At 46.7% G+C, this 15,328-nt stretch overlaps 1 protein-coding gene and 1 long non-coding RNA gene across 4 annotated transcripts in view; one reads left to right on the top strand and one right to left on the bottom strand.

The window, feature by feature from the left end:
• The window catches only part of KCNIP4 (potassium voltage-gated channel interacting protein 4), a 1,126,248-nt gene extending 1,123,141 nt beyond the window's left edge, over window positions 1-3,107 (bottom strand). The window contains exon 1 of one of the 2 annotated variants that reach the window (XM_038533579.1): window positions 2,924-3,107. In XM_038533579.1, the coding sequence (XP_038389507.1) occupies window positions 2,924-2,984 (61 nt within the window). In that variant the 5' untranslated portion in view covers window positions 2,985-3,107. The remainder of the gene's footprint in view (window positions 1-2,923) is intronic. The other variant, XM_038533576.1, reaches the window with a different exon arrangement.
• Window positions 3,108-8,510: 5,403 nt separating this feature from the next.
• LOC119870896 lies at window positions 8,511-14,548 on the top strand. Of its 2 annotated transcripts, none has more exons than XR_005356461.1 (3): window positions 8,511-8,777; window positions 10,422-10,570; window positions 14,391-14,548. It is a non-coding gene; the product is annotated as an uncharacterized LOC119870896 (long non-coding RNA). The 2 variants fall into 2 exon arrangements; XR_005356462.1 differs by lacking the exon at window positions 8,511-8,777 and adding an exon at window positions 9,694-9,841.
• The last annotated feature ends 780 nt before the right edge of the window (window positions 14,549-15,328 follow it).

Genomic DNA, 15,328 nt, shown 5'->3' with positions numbered 1-15,328 from the left:
GCCATCCCTAAGTTAGATGGTACAAATTGAGGACACCGATGAATAATCTTACAGGGTTGTTTTGGTTTTGTGTGTGTGTGTGTTAACTCCAGCTTTATTTCTGATTCTCTTTCAAATAAATATACTGCTGAATTATCATCTCCCTCTGTCTCTCCACTGGTAGCAGGATTATGTTTGATTTCATGGCCAGGGAGCAAAATAAAAGGAATAGACAATTTCATGAAAAAAAATATATTCTGGGCAGGCTTTCGATTCAATGTGGAAGCTGATGACAGGGAGGCTAAAAGTGAGCACTACAACTTGTAGGAAACCTTTTCTATTTGCACCTATTTCCAGTGCCTCTATTTCTGGGCTCCGTGGCACTAACAGTGTTTCAACTACAGCCACGCAGAGGTGGGGTTGATCAGCTAACGTACTAAGTACATCACCTCCTGAAAGAGAGCAGGGAATAAACTTTTTTTAGCTATATTATAAAGTTTTGGTGACCCAATTCAACCTTGCTTCCATCTTTCCTACTTTTTTCCTCCTGTTTTTCCTTCTGTGTGGTTTTCTCCTTTGTATCTCAGCAAACTGCTTTCCATAGTATTCTGGCTCTGGAGTCCGGTCATAGAATATGCACGTGCACTCGTGCACACGCACACTCACACATACTTTTCTGTAATTCTTGATTTTCCCTCTCTTCTTCGGACATTCCTCTCGGTCCAACCCTCCAGTTAAATTGTGTTTAAATGCTGATTAAATCACTCTATAATCCTCCATCCAAAAGGCATACATATGTAAGGGAAAACCATCATGGACATGTTGGGAGTTCTGCAAATGTTCCACATATTTGAAAAAAAAAATAAAAGAAGAAGAAGGAGGAGGAGGAGAAGGAAGGAAATCAGGAGCTATTGCTTTATAAACAAGACCTGAAGGTAGAGTTCACATCTTTAAAAGTGACAATCTTTTCTTATCCCAGGCTTAACGAGGACCATCCTATACCTGAGCACAAATAACCCAAGTATTTAAGCACATATTTTGTGGAAATGATATAGACTACACATTCAGGGGACCATTCTCCAATAATATCAACCTTGAAACAGCAACAAGAAGAACACAAAGATGCTCCAAGCTCTCTTCTCTTTACTCTTCTCATATGACAATTCACTCTAAAAACATGCAAACACAATTCAAGAAACAGGTGTCAAATCAATTCAAGCCAGAAAACTCTTCCCTTCTGGCCTCACCTTAACCAAGATATAAATCAACATCTTTCTATTCTCCAAAGGAACAATGAACACATGCTGATTTTAAAGATGGCATTATTATTTTTTTTTTACTGTATCATATTCCCCAGATGTGATTTCATCTTTGTTTCCATTTTATCTAACAAATAGAGATTATGGCCACCTGTGGCACTGCAAATAGGCTGGACAGGCTGATTTGATGCCCATCTGGCCAATTAAGGACCTGGCCCAGCCAAAAAGCTGTTATCACGGAGGAGCCGAACAAGGCAAGCCACCCAGTTCCCCAGACTTTCTCTCACTGATGTACCCTCAAGTTCCCACCGCTGCCTTGTCCATCAGTGCAGTTCCTAAAAGAACCGCTAGCCCTCTACCCTATTCCTAGTCACAGGAACAGCAAAGACAGAGACCCTATAAGCTTAACGATTTACTTAGCACTCTACACTTAAAACGCCTCTCTGGGAAAAGTCCAATTTCTTAACGATTATCAGTATCCCTCATAAAATAGATCCTAGACAGACTTGGTTCGTAATGAACTATTGCCATAAGTGAAACCAGAACTAAACATCAGTACAGGTCAAAACTGGGACTTTAAAGGTAATGGTCATATTCTTTTTTTTTTTTTTTTCTCTCTCTCTCTCCCCCACCCCATATAAGGCCAAGACTTTTTCAAAATTTCACGGTCAAAGGCTAGCATCCTCCCACTCACGACGACCTTAACTCCCAGAGGGAAGGCAAGAAAGGACCCATGTCCATTTCCCCACGTCCAGGTCAGAGGGGGCGACTCCAGTTGTCCGAAGTGACTGCATTTCCCTGGATAGAAGCAGGGAGAACGTGGGCATCCCTCTTCCCCCTGCAACTCAAGTCCCAATGTCTCATCCTTTAAGTCCAAACTATGCTACAGCCCTACGTGCGACCCCTCATCTTACGTAACCTGGGAAATGTCCAGCTTTGTATTAGCCTCGCGTCTCCTGCAACCGCCTTCATTCTGATGATTCCTCCCCTCAAAACCCTGCCCACGGAAGCCACCTAAAAACACGCCGATGCAACCCAAGGTGCTGCAGGGGTGACGGGGCCGGGGGGAGGCGGGAAGTCTGGGTTTGACCAGGGATCCCACTCAACTCCTCAGAAGACGCCCTTCCCTCGCTTTCGCAGGATACAGGATGCTCTGGGAGCCCGAGGGCTTGCACGAGAGCGCCAGGTCCCTTTGCAAGGCTCTGCCCTGCGTACGAACCAGCTCCGAGGGGCCCCCAAGACCCAGCTGGCGGGGAAAGCGGGCGCACGGTCCTGCCCAGGGGCGCTCCGCCCGCGCGGTGCCGGGGAGGGGAACCGGAGTTTTCAGGAGGGAACGTTCGGGAGCAAGTGGAGGGAGGCGGCCGAGGCTGGCCCTTGGTCCCCGGGTGTCTGGGGACGGCGGCGAGGGGTCTGCATCACCCGGCGGCTGCACTCGCAGCCTCGGGCGCTTTCAGAGAAGGCAAAAGTAGGCGCAGGATCGCAGCCCCCCCCCCGCCCGCGGCTTCCACGCGCGCTCCCAGCAGCGCCGCCGCCCGGCCCCGCACCCCGGCCCGCACCCCGCACCCCACCCCGCCCCGGCAGGCATGCAGCAGGGCAGCAAGCGTCCCCCGGCCCGCGAGGGGCCCCGGCTCGGCGGGCGGGCGAGGGAGGGCAACGGGGCGCCTCTCGCCGGCTCCGGGTCCTACCGCCTGTGGAGCTCGCCTCCTCCAGCTGAGCCGAGATGCTTTCCACCCGCCTCACGTTCATCTTCGGGGACGCGGGCTGCGGGAGCGGGAGCGGGAGCGGGAGCGGGAGCGGGACCAGCTCGGCGGCCCGGAGGCGTCTGTCCACGCGGCTGCCGGCGGAGCGCGCTCGCCCTCGGCCGGGGGCGTCGGTCCGCGGCGCTGGGAGCGCGAGCCGGCGGCGGCGGCGGCGGCGGCGGCGGGCAGGGCGCGCGGGGCGGGGGTGCGGGTGCGGGTGCAGGTGCGGCGGGGGCCGGCGGGGGGCGCGCGGGGCGGCGGGGCCGGCGGGGGGTGCAGGTGCAGGTGCAGGTGCGGCGGGGGACGCCGGGGGGCGCGCGGGGCGGGGGGGGCGGGTGCGGCGGGGCCAGCGGGGGGTGCAGGTGCAGGTGAGGCGGGGACACGCGGGGGGCGCCGGGGGGCGCACGGGGCGGGCTGCGGGTGCGGCGGAGGCCGGCGGGGGGCGCCACGGGGCTCGCGGGCTGCAGGTGCGGCAGAGGGCGCAGGGGCAATGCGGGGCGGGCTGCAGGTGCGCGGGCTCCAGGAGGCGCGCGGGCCGCAGGTGCGGCAGAGGGCGCAGGGGCATGCGGGGCGGGCTGCAGGTGCGGATGCGATGGTGGCTGGCGGGGGGCGCCGGGGGGCGCAGGGGCTGCAGGTGCGGCAGAGGCGCAGGGGCGCGCGGGGCGGGCTGCAGGTGCGGGGGCGCCGGGGGGCGCGGGGCGGGCTGGCAGCGGGCGCGGGGCACTGCACTCCCCCTCCTCTGGCGCGAGCCGGCGCCGCCCTGTCATCTGCTCCGAGGCACCTGGAAGACACCCCCGGGGGGGTGGGCGGGGGGTAGGACGGGTTGGCAGCGGCGCCCCGGGGCCCCTCCTTGCTGGCGCCGGTGGGCAAGGGCAGGTGGCCTCCCCGGGGACACCCCCCCCCCCCGCCCCGGACAGCTGCACTGCAGGGGGGGCGCGGGGTTAGGCAGGGCCCAAGGGCCCCCGCGGGGAAGCGCAAGGAGATGCCCTTCTCCGTCCCGGGCGCCGCGCCAGGAGCAACTAGAACCCGGGACAAGACACTTCCCGGCTTGAAGCGAGAACCCGTCACGCGACGACATGGCGAGGTGTTGGGAGGCGCTGGCTGCACGCTCAGGTGTGCGGGCTCGCGGCCTGGACGAAGGATGCAACCTGGGCTGGGGCGCTGGGGCGCCGGGGGGCCTCTGGGACAAGCTTCCCCAGGAAGGCATCCCTCACCACCCGCACGCACGGGCAGTGCATTCGTCAAGTAGGTCACCTGCCCTCTTAAGCAAACCAAGGCTGGGAATGTTTGGGAAGATAAAGACCAACAAAGCACTCGTGACCATGGTTACTACTTGAAAAAAGCAAAATTAAAATGCTCACTACTGTGCTGCCAAGGGTCGAGTGCATGGAGCTTCTTTGGAGAAGAAAGGTCAAGTTGACCAGTTCTCTCTGCAAAACGAATTCAAATTCCCGCTGGGTTGAAGCCATTTCAAAATGTTTGCAAAACCATCCACTTTCCCTGTATACACTCTCTCTGCCCCTCACAGACACACAGTGTCCCCAGATGAAATCCTGCCCCTTATTCCAAGGTCTCAACTGACATGTTCTTGCCCTACCCCCAATCCCAGGAGTGAGGCACTTGGCTGTCCTGTGAGGCCTCTCTTCTTTTGGTTCCTGCTTCGGGGGATTGATGCTAACACCACCAACGCTTGGGGGCAAATCCCAGTTCCACTAATTTTGTGATTTGGTGCAAATTATTTACATCAGTGGTAACAATGGGATAACGATGGTACCTATTTGACTAGTTTGTTGTGAAGATTTAAGGTAATTGATAGGTGTAAAGGGCTTAGGGCTGTGCCTGGCTTGCAATCCCTAATCCTAAAGCAACTCTTTCCAGAGAGCACTCTCACAACTTTTACTGTTACATGATCACTAACACCTTCCCAGCTCGACATTCCATCATTTTCCATCCCATAACATCTAATGCAACCTTTGGGTATTGATTGGAGTCCAGAAGCCTGGGCAAGAATCCCAGTTCCTACTGTTACTAGCTGTGTGTCCAAGAGCTAATAACCTCCCTTTCTTATATCTAAAACATAAAATAATAATAATAATAATGTCTACTTCAGTTAACTGTTGAACTGCTTAAATGGAGCAGCATATGTAAAGTCTTTAGGATGGTTCCTGGCACAGAAGAAAAACTCAGTAAGAGCTACCGTCATTATTATCAACATCATGATAGTTAGCAGTCATCGTTATATTTAGTTGGAATGACTCAAGGAAGAGAAGGCATCCCTGCATTTCCTTCAACAGGTCTACCCAACCTTCCTTCACAGTGTGGGAAGGAATATACAACTCTTCTTCCATCTACAAAATACACAGAACATTTTGTTGGGCCAACTCTCTTCTCAAATCTTATCCAACGAGCATCTGTCTGTTTTGATCCTATGAAGTGTCTTTCCCTGGACTAGTTGTAAAGAAGGCAACAAAGTCCGCTGAGGTGGACACGGTGCTCAATAAGTTTCTAATATATTGTTTCTAAAATATTCCTGTGGGAACCTGGCTACCGTGACACTCATTTCCAGAACCTCTTCACACAAATCCTCAGTCACTGCGGGATATCACAGGGAGAGCCATCTTTTTGTTGCCACTTTTACTGTCATCTCTAATATTTGGGACTGAAGGGCCAGGATGGCTGCCTTGCTTGTGTAGCTCCTTACTGGCACTCTGGATGTCTCCCATGGTGATAGGGGAGAGATGCAGATGCCACAGCACGTTGTGCCATCCTGTTGCTCCTAGAAGTGATGGCAATCCTCGCCTCTGCCCCACTCTGGGCCCCCAAGAGGTCTGCGCAAAGATTTCTACCTTTCCTATAACTTTAGACTAACTACTCTTCCTGTAACATGGATGCATATTGCTCCCCCCCAGAGGAACCATATTCTAAAAACTTCAGAGAACAGTAAACTCATTATGGGCCAGCCTTTAATCTCAGATCTTATAAACATCATTTCATTTCATCTTTACAAAACACTACAAAGTAAGCACTGTTATTATCCTTATTTAACTAGTGAGGAAATTATGATTCATAGAGGTGAACTGGTTTGCCAATTTAACACCAACAGCAATCATGATCTCTGGGATTTGAACCCACCAGCCCCCCTCAAGAGCCCTCAGATTTAATTACTACCCAGTAACACCACCATGAACTAGGATTCGGATGCTCTGGGCTCTGACATTTCCCAGCTCTGTGTCCTTCAGAAAATTACTGATCATTCCTAAGCTTCGGTTCCTCATCTGTTAAAAGGGGAATTTCTGCCTCACAAGGTCATTGTCAGGATCAAGTCAGATAATGAAAGTGAAAGCTATATATAAACCATGAAATGTTGTGGAAGCATCTAGGATTACTTTCATTATAGTTCTGATCTTTCATCGCCTATGTTATTGCCTGGTCTTTTCTAAAAGCCCCCCTTTTAAAGCACGATTGCTTCTTGTGTACCAGGACTCAGACAATAACGATAATAGCAAAACTTTACACATCTGATATTTATTGAAGTGCTTCCTAGGCGGGTTCTGTGTGAAAAACTCTACTTCATTATATCACTCAATACTCAGAAGAATTGCTGTATGGAGCTACTTTTTGCCATGATTTTAAAAATATATTTATTTATTTATTTACTTGCTTATTCATGAGAGACACACAGAGAGAGGCAGAGACACGGGCAGAGGGAGAGCCTCTCCGTGGGGTCTCCAGGAGGTGGGGTCCCCAGGATCCCAGGATCATGCCCTGAGCCAAAGGCAGATGCTCTACTGCTGAGCCACCCAGGTGCCCCCTGCCCTGATTTTAAAATAAGACTCAGAGAAGTTAAGTAGCCCACGATCCACCAGCTGTGAAGAGGTGCTGCTGAGATGTGAAACCGCATCCATACAATGATAAGACTGGAGCTTTTAGTTTCTACCCAGTGGTTCTCCAACTTTATCATATGGAAAAATCACTTAAAGAATTGGTTTGAAAGCATCTGTGCTCCAGCCTCCACAATGGATTCACTGAGTTTGAGAGAGAGGTCTTGAAATCTAATTTTTTTAAATTAATAGACTATATTTTACAGCAGTTTTAGGTTTACAGAGTTCCCCATACCCCTTTGCTACTCTCTCTCCCCATCCCCTGCCCAGCTTCCCCTATTTTAATATCTTACATTAAGATAGTACATTTGTTACAGTTTATGGACCAATGTCACATTATTGTCAAGTAAGGTCCGTAATTTTTTTAAGGTTTTATTTATTCATGACAGATGCAGAGAGAGAGCCAGAGACACAGAGAGAGGGAGAAGCAGGCTCCATGCAGGGAGCTCGATGTGGGACTCGATCCTGGGACTCCAGGATCGGATCACGCCCTGAGCCAAGGGCAGACTCTCAACTACTGAGCCACCCAGGAGTCCCTAAAGTCCATAATTTAGGTAGTACTGATGGCCTTATAAGAAGAGAGATCGCTCAGAAGAAAGGCCATGTGAGGACAAAGCAACCATTTACAAGTCAGTAAGAGGGAGCCCTCACCGGAAGTCAAATCCTGCTGGAAACTTGATCTTGAGTCTGCCAGTCTCCAGAACTGTGAGAATATAAATTTCCATTTTCAAGCCGTGCAAGTCTGTGTTATTTTGTTATGGCAGCCCAAGCCGACTAACACACATTTGAAGACCATACTCTGAGAAATCACCACTCTGCACCAGAAGTGTGTGGTCGGCCATCCAGCAACACCTGTGTCATCTGGGAGCTCATCAGAAATTCAGCCCTGCCCCAGACCTTGGGGATCCCTGGGTGGCACAGCGGTTTGGCACCTGCCTTTGGCCCAGGGCAGGATCCTGGGGACCCGGGATCGAATCCCACGTCGGGCTCCCGGTGCATGGAGCCTGCTTCTCCCTCTGCCTGTGTCTCTGCCTCTCTCTCTCTCTGTGACTATCATAAATAAATAAATAAATAAATAAATAAATAAATAAATAAATATTAAAAAAAAAAAAAAGAAAGAAAGAAATTCAGCCCTGCCCCAGACTTCCTGAATCAAGTTTCCTCATTTTGAAACATCCTCAAGTGGTTCCCGGTACGCAGATTAAAATGCGAGAGGCTCCCCTCACTAAGACACTGTTGTAGTTTACTTGGGCTCCTTGGAGGCCATCAGAGCTCATTGGGCATGAGAGAGGAGGCTAGTGTTAAAATCACAACCAATTCAATTCACTGCATCCCCCACTGCCACCAGTGAGACAACCCTGCTGAACTTTTTGCGGGCCCCTATTCAAGAGGATAGAATTGTTTATTGCCTGGTTAGGTTTCAAGCAGCAACTGTCCTCAACCTTGACCATCTGACTACACCTGCAAATGTATTTGCAGTTCTTGATCTCTCAGTATTGTAATAATCGAGGAAAATCAGCTGCTCTGAGATCCTCACATTCAAAGGTATATTAACAGGCCACGATAAGACAAAAACGAGGTGAACATTTTAGGGCAGGAAGGCGAATTCCGACCTTCCTGTAGAACTTCTATGTTCACCGGCGGATTTGGTCTTCACCACCCTGAAAAGTAGGCAACACAGATTTCATTATCCCCACTTCGCAGATGAAGAAACGAAAGTCAATGGGAAAGTCAGGGACTGACTTGAATTTTCACAAGGAGCATGGGATGCAGCAGGACACAGACTTTCATCATCTGACATCTTTCAGCTCTCGGTGCCATAAGCCTTGCCAAGTTTATATAAGCTGGATTACTGCCAAACCAACTGCAGTTCTCTAAGCACCAACATTCAGATGTGCCTTGCCGCTTCGTCATGCAGGGTAAGTCCATATTATAAATGTAAAGTTATTATATCGTTTAGCCACATTTCCCCAGACTTGTGGACTTCAGGAAATCCACCGGCTCCATTCTCTATGTGGCGGGAGACATGATTAGGGGATTTGCTTCACAGCAGAGATTTAGTTTAGCCAGACAGCTTGCAACAACTTACAGTATCATCCATGAAGTCGATGCTGAAAAGGCTTTACCTACATCCCGTATCTCCAGGTTCCGTATTGGAACTATATGTTCTAATTGGGTGAGAGGCTTGCTAAATTCCAAGCCACCTGATGCCTTTTATCCTTGTATTTTAATTGCTCACCACCGTACTGCATTTAGATGGAAAATAGGTCCTTGGGGAGGAAAAAATCTGCCAGTGTATCTACTGGCGCGGGTTGAATGCAACGGTCCACAAATAACTTTTTTTGTAACTAAATAAATGTGCTTCTAGAGTGTTCTTTTTAATCAAAAGTTGGGGAGGGCTGAAAACTAAATTTAATTCTAAGTCGCTTTTCTTCAAATATTGATTCAAATAGATGAAGTTCTTTTTAAGAAACAGGATAAATTTGCATTTCTTTGTGTATGTGTGTATATACAAAATACTACATTATACGGCTGATAAGGAAGTTATTTAACTTAGTATACTTAGGATTTTCCAATAAACATTCTGGGGAAATATGGTCAATTCGTTTTGTTTTAAAAATGTGTTCACAAAATTAAAGTTCTTTATATAAATTAGAAAGGTTGTAGGGAAAACAAGAAGCTTTTTTTCAGATTAAGGTAAAAAAAAAAAATGCCACAGCTCTCAGCCTGGGTAATTCAAAACTAGGTTGACAATCTGTCAGAGCTGAACAGTGAAACTGTCACATGCACACTTGTCAAAATAAATGAAGTATTTGATGTTCAAGTTCAGGTGTTAGTTAACCTGTCAACAAATGGACAAAAGAGAGGAAAGAAGACAGACCTTCAAAGTCTCAGCCATTGGGTTTTCCAAAGCCCAGACTCCTTCAGATGGGTGATGATAGCAAATGGTATCAAAGAATGAAAACCCAACTATGCTGGAATGGTGAGTGCCCATAGAACATGCACTTGCAGATTTGGGGAGAGTCTGGGGAAATGCAACGAAAGGTGCATCCTTAGTCATGGAAGGAGACTCAGCCATTGACGAGAATTTGGGGCACGGGTGGGGGACATGGGCATAAAGACATAAGATCATGTGGTGGGGAGACTATTGGATAACAAGGTGGTCTGACATGACAAGTCATTTTTATTTCCCATACTGATTTTTGGCATGGATGTAAATTTTATACACAGTGACTGGAACACCTATCAAAATATTCTCTTCCATTCATTCATATGTAACCAAGGTCTGGTGAAACAGAACTCATAAATTACTTGAAAGATCTGTTTTTCCATCTTGGAAAGGGAATCCTTGGGTAAGTCAGACAGTATGATGCATACATAGCAACAGGATTACACTGGGAAAACGCTGGTAGTCAATTAACTTCGATATTATCAAATCCAGTGTTCTTGGTAGATAAAAGTTTGGCACAATAAAACAGCATAGAGTGGTCAGACTGTCAGAGATGCACGAGTGAATGGGTGTGTTTCATTATTTCTGAACCTTGGTTTCTTCATGAATAAAGGACCTGTGCTCATCAACCAAATCTCAACAGCGTCTATTCGTCACTTGGCTTGCATCAAGCCCGGCACTGTGTGATATGCAGAGGAGATCATGAAGGAAAGAGAATTCCTGCCCTCAACGAGCTGACAGTCTAGAGGTGGATCCATACAGGTTAGCAAGTGACTGTGGGAGAAGGATGAATGCTTACCTAGCCCTGACTGCGTGCTTTGTATGTTAGTGTTAACGTATCCAATTCACACAGCCCCGTAAGAGCACCAATGCTAGTTTTGCCATACAAAATCCTGCCCTAAACCTAGCAGCTCACCCTAACAATCACTTGGTTAGCCACAGCTCTGTGGTCTGCCCACTTAGACAGTGCTCAGCTGGGTCGACTCACGCATCTGTGGTCAGCGAGCAGCGACATCGTTAACTCACGTGTCATGCAGTTGGAGTAGTGGGGACAGCTCAACATCCCCATTGTATTGAGGGGCCCCCCTCATCATCCAGCAGACTGACCCGAACTTCTTCATTTGGTGATATTGCAGAGTTTTTAAGACCAGCAATGGAAAGCAGGTGACACTGTACAACACTTCCCAAGCCTCTGCTTGGTACCCATTTGTTACCATTGTCTTGTTGGCCAGAGTAGGTCACAAGGCCAGCCCAGATTCAAGGAGGGAAGCAAAAGGTTGCCTTTGATGGAGGAAATCATAAAGTTGTATTATAAAAAGGTTTTATACAGGGAGAGGAAGAATTTGTGGCCAATTTCTTACCTACTCTAGGGACGTATGAATAATATCTCTGTGGGGCATAGAGAGTTTAAGTGATCACAGCTCATCAAGCCAGAGGAAGGGCCAGGGTTCCAACCGGGCAGTCTGGCTCCATAGCCAGTAGGTGTGTCCCCTACACTATAGTACAAGTGCCACACAGGGCTGACTCATGTGCTGGGGAAGATTTAGGAAGAGCCCCTAACTTAATTTTGGGTATTAGAGAAGCTTTCACAGAAGAACCAACATCAAATCCAAATCCTAATGGGCAAGGATGAATTAATCATCTGAAAAGGAAGAAAGGACGGGAACACCCCACATAGGCAAAGTACTAGAGAGCACTAGTTAATTGACTGAGACAGTTAATTGTACATCCAGAGAATTGCAAGTAGTTCCCTGGGCTGGAGCATAGGGAGCCAAGTCCTGTGGCGGGAGAGGAGAACTTCGGCCGTGCTGTAAATGTATTAAGACCAAAGGTGTAGACTTTTATCAGAGACATAAGCAGCCCCTTGAAAGGTTCAGTCTAGGGATTCATAGGTTCAGATTCTGCTTTCGATTCTTTTCCATGGCACCTATGAGGAGTAAGGATCAGAATCAGGTAATATTTCATGCAGGGAAATTATTTGCAAGGGTCCTGCAGTGACCAAACAGGAAATTAGTACCTGAACTAAGAGAGACACAGTGGGGATGGGGGAAAAAAAAAAAGACATATTGGAAAAATGTTTAAAAGTGAATATATTGACTAGTAAATGTTGTGATAAAGGGGTCTTGATTACATCCAGGTTTTGGCTTAGATGCTGCTTGGAGATGATGGTACCATGACCTGAACTGGGGAAGTCACTGAGTGAAGGCATTTCAGGGAAAGAAATGATATCTTTTGATTTACATGTGTTAAATCTGAGACACCTACAGGAAGGAGTATGTCTAAATGAATATATTCAACTATGAGGCAGGAATGAGCCTAGAATTCCAGAGGGACTGGATTGGAGGAATAGATATAACGGTCATCTGAATATGGGAAATATTATCCAAGGAGAATATGTGGAATAATATGAGTAACATTTAGCATTTGTTAGGCATTTGTTCTGTACTGAGAACAGGTTTAAAATACTTTACATTATTTGACAAATTTAATTCCCACAACCATCCTAGGAGGTAATACTGTTTTACACCCATTTTACAGATAAGGAAATTAAGGCACACAGTTCAAGGAGTTAGAGCCAGCATTCAAGCCTGAGCAATCTGGCCCATGCTCTGAAGTTACACCCCTCCTGTTTGCAAAATAAGGGAAGATTCCAGTGCAAAACCCTGCACAATACAAATACCATTAAACTGTGGTAAATATAACGCAAAAATCCAAACTTGAAATATAGAGGTTCATAACAAAGTAGGGTCATGTCACTAGGAGGTAGATGGGAAAAATACATGTCTCAATCATAATGCACAATCATATACACACAAAAGTTCATTACTAAAAGAGAGTGAAAATGATATCAACCGATGGTCCACAAAACTGGGAAAGTCCCCTCAAAAATCACAAGGTGCAGGCTAGGGGAGGGAGTGTATTCTAACTCCATCTCGCCCTGCCCCATCGATGGCCCCTCCTGTAGAAGATGATCACATTATCCTGCCCTATTGCAGAACCAGAACTCAGCGCAGGATCGGAGCCAATTTTCAAATGCATTTTATCAGAATTCTGGCCAGCCTTGTACCATGGAAACCAAGGGAGGAGAATTTTCCAGGGAGACCGTGGCTACAGTAACAGGAGGTAACAGGATGTCAAGTACACAGAGGCCTAAAATAACTTACCCATTGTATTTAGGAGCAAAGAGATTATGAGAAACCTTCTTAAAATGATTAGCAGGCAACTCTGCGTATTTAAGATTGCTCTTTGAATAGTAACATTTGCAGACAACAGTTACATATACTTGGTATTTCTGGATAGTAATAAGAGGTATCATTTTTGGGTGCCTTTCATATGCAAAATTCTGGAATTGACACTTTTTATTATTGTCTAGCACCTACCTACAAGGTAGCAGATCTCCTTTTTTTGATTTTAAAGATTTTATTTATTTATTCATGAGAGACACAGAGAGAGAGGCAGAGACACAGGCAGAGGGAGAAGCAGGGTCCCTGCAGGGAACCCGACATGGGACTCGATCCCAGGACCCCCGGGTTATGCCCTGAGCTGAAGGCAGGCGCTCAACTGCTGAGCCACCCAGGCGTCCCTAGCAGGTAACCTTTTGACAAGTGAGGATACCCACATTCAGAGCAGGGACCTGAGATCACAAGTCTGATCATTGGCAGAGCCAACATGCAGAGTCAGAAATCACCAAATTCACAGACCTTGGTTTTGTGTGTGTGTTTTTTAATTCTTTATATTGCACATGCAGTCTCCACTGAGTTCCTATGACAAAAGAGGGTAGGATGGTCATAAATGGTAATCAGCTAGTTCAAGGATCTCCTCATAATCAGTTGTTCCAACTTCACCTTCACCATTTTAACTGGCATTTGTAAACCATAGCAGTTCAAGCAACCTCTGGCTTCACTTGTAGAGACATTTTAATAAATAATAAAAGGGTCAGAAGCCAAAAACAAGTTGAGGAGAAAGAAAGGGTATTGATTGATGTCTTATCCCCTTGGTTCTGGGGAAGGGAGTTGGGTGGCAGTAGGCAGTGCCCCTTGCTTGTAATTTCTGAGCCAGGGAAGTTACTGAAACCAGCATTTGATGATGGGGCCAGTTCAGCAGTCCAAATCTCCATTTTATCTACTCAGAGTGGGCAGAAGTCATTATAAAGGTAAATCGGGGACTGAGAAAAACCTCCAAAGAGGAGTTTTGCTTGGACTTTGGTAAGTGGAATCTGGATTTTTTTCAGATGTGAACATCCCGTGACTCGGCTCCTTTCTATCCAGTTCATACGCTCTTAGGATTCGGCATTTTGATAGCATTTAAAGGGCGAGGGGTCTGTAGTGACTGAGAGATAACCCATAACATGGAGCATTCCTTCTTGAATATCAGCATTTTTAAATACTTTTTAAGACATTGAAAAACCATGGTTGGGAAAAAAACCTAATGAGTTTCATTCTAATATTGAAAGATAAAGATTAAAAACCATCCTTTGCTGAGCAGTGATGTAGCAGGCAATTTTGCAAACATCATATATATATATGTATATATATATATACATATAATATGCATTGTAAATTATCTAATTTAATACTTACAGGAGGAAGGTGCTACCATTTTACAGAAGAACACAATGAGGGAAAGAGAAATGAAGTATCTTACCAATGCGACTGGCTCCATGGAGCAGTGGATAGTCTGGAATTACCAGCTAAGCTGATAAATAGAAATGAGTCCAAAAAGAAAAGTCTAAAAATTATTAATAAAGCCTATCAGGTCAAGAATAATCACAATATGAAAGGCCATTAGTCTTGAAAACAAACCTCCATGGGAAGCAGAGAAAGTGGGACCAGTCAGGAAAGCATCTCTGACCCTGGGTCTGGGTGAGCTGGGTTTTTACATCAGCCAATGGTATTTGTCTTTCAGTCTTTTTTCTTCGACCATGAGTTTTCCCATCTGTAAGATGGGAGTAGCCATGCTTCTCAGCAATGAAATGGGGTTTAAATGTGATGGTGTGTGGAAAAGACCTTAGTAATTTGCATATCTTTATCTGTTAGATCTTTGAACAATTGGGAATGATCCATCTGTCCAATGAATTAAAGGCCCACAGGGCCTTACAGTAAGTATCATCAAAAGAATAATGCTAATGAGACAATTTGTGATGCTAGGTGAGCAGGAGAACATTCTTTTTTTAATTAATAGAGATTTAGCTAATGGCACATCATCAAGGATCAATAACGAAGCAGATGGTAAAAGTAAAACATAATCATTGTTTTTGGTAACCCTCCCCCCAAATGCAATGGTTTTAGATTGTTCAAAATGAGTACACACCATGCTTGGGATTAAGGGTCATTTTCAAATAATGAACAGCAGTGCATAAAATCATAATAGAGCCGAAAAGCCTGATGTGAGCATTCTAACAGGAAAAGGTGCTTTGTGAGTGCAAAGTTCCTGCCTGCCCCATGGAAAGTCGGACAGCTACCCTCCCTGTTTTGCCCCAAGTTCCTTTTCTCTCAAAGCATTTTATTCATTTCCTATTCA

The sequence above is a fragment of the Canis lupus genome, chromosome 3 (genome assembly GCF_011100685.1).
Source record: "Canis lupus familiaris isolate Mischka breed German Shepherd chromosome 3, alternate assembly UU_Cfam_GSD_1.0, whole genome shotgun sequence".
NCBI classification, from domain to species: Eukaryota; Metazoa; Chordata; class Mammalia; order Carnivora; family Canidae; genus Canis; species Canis lupus.
This window is presented reverse-complemented; position numbering and strand designations above follow the sequence as displayed.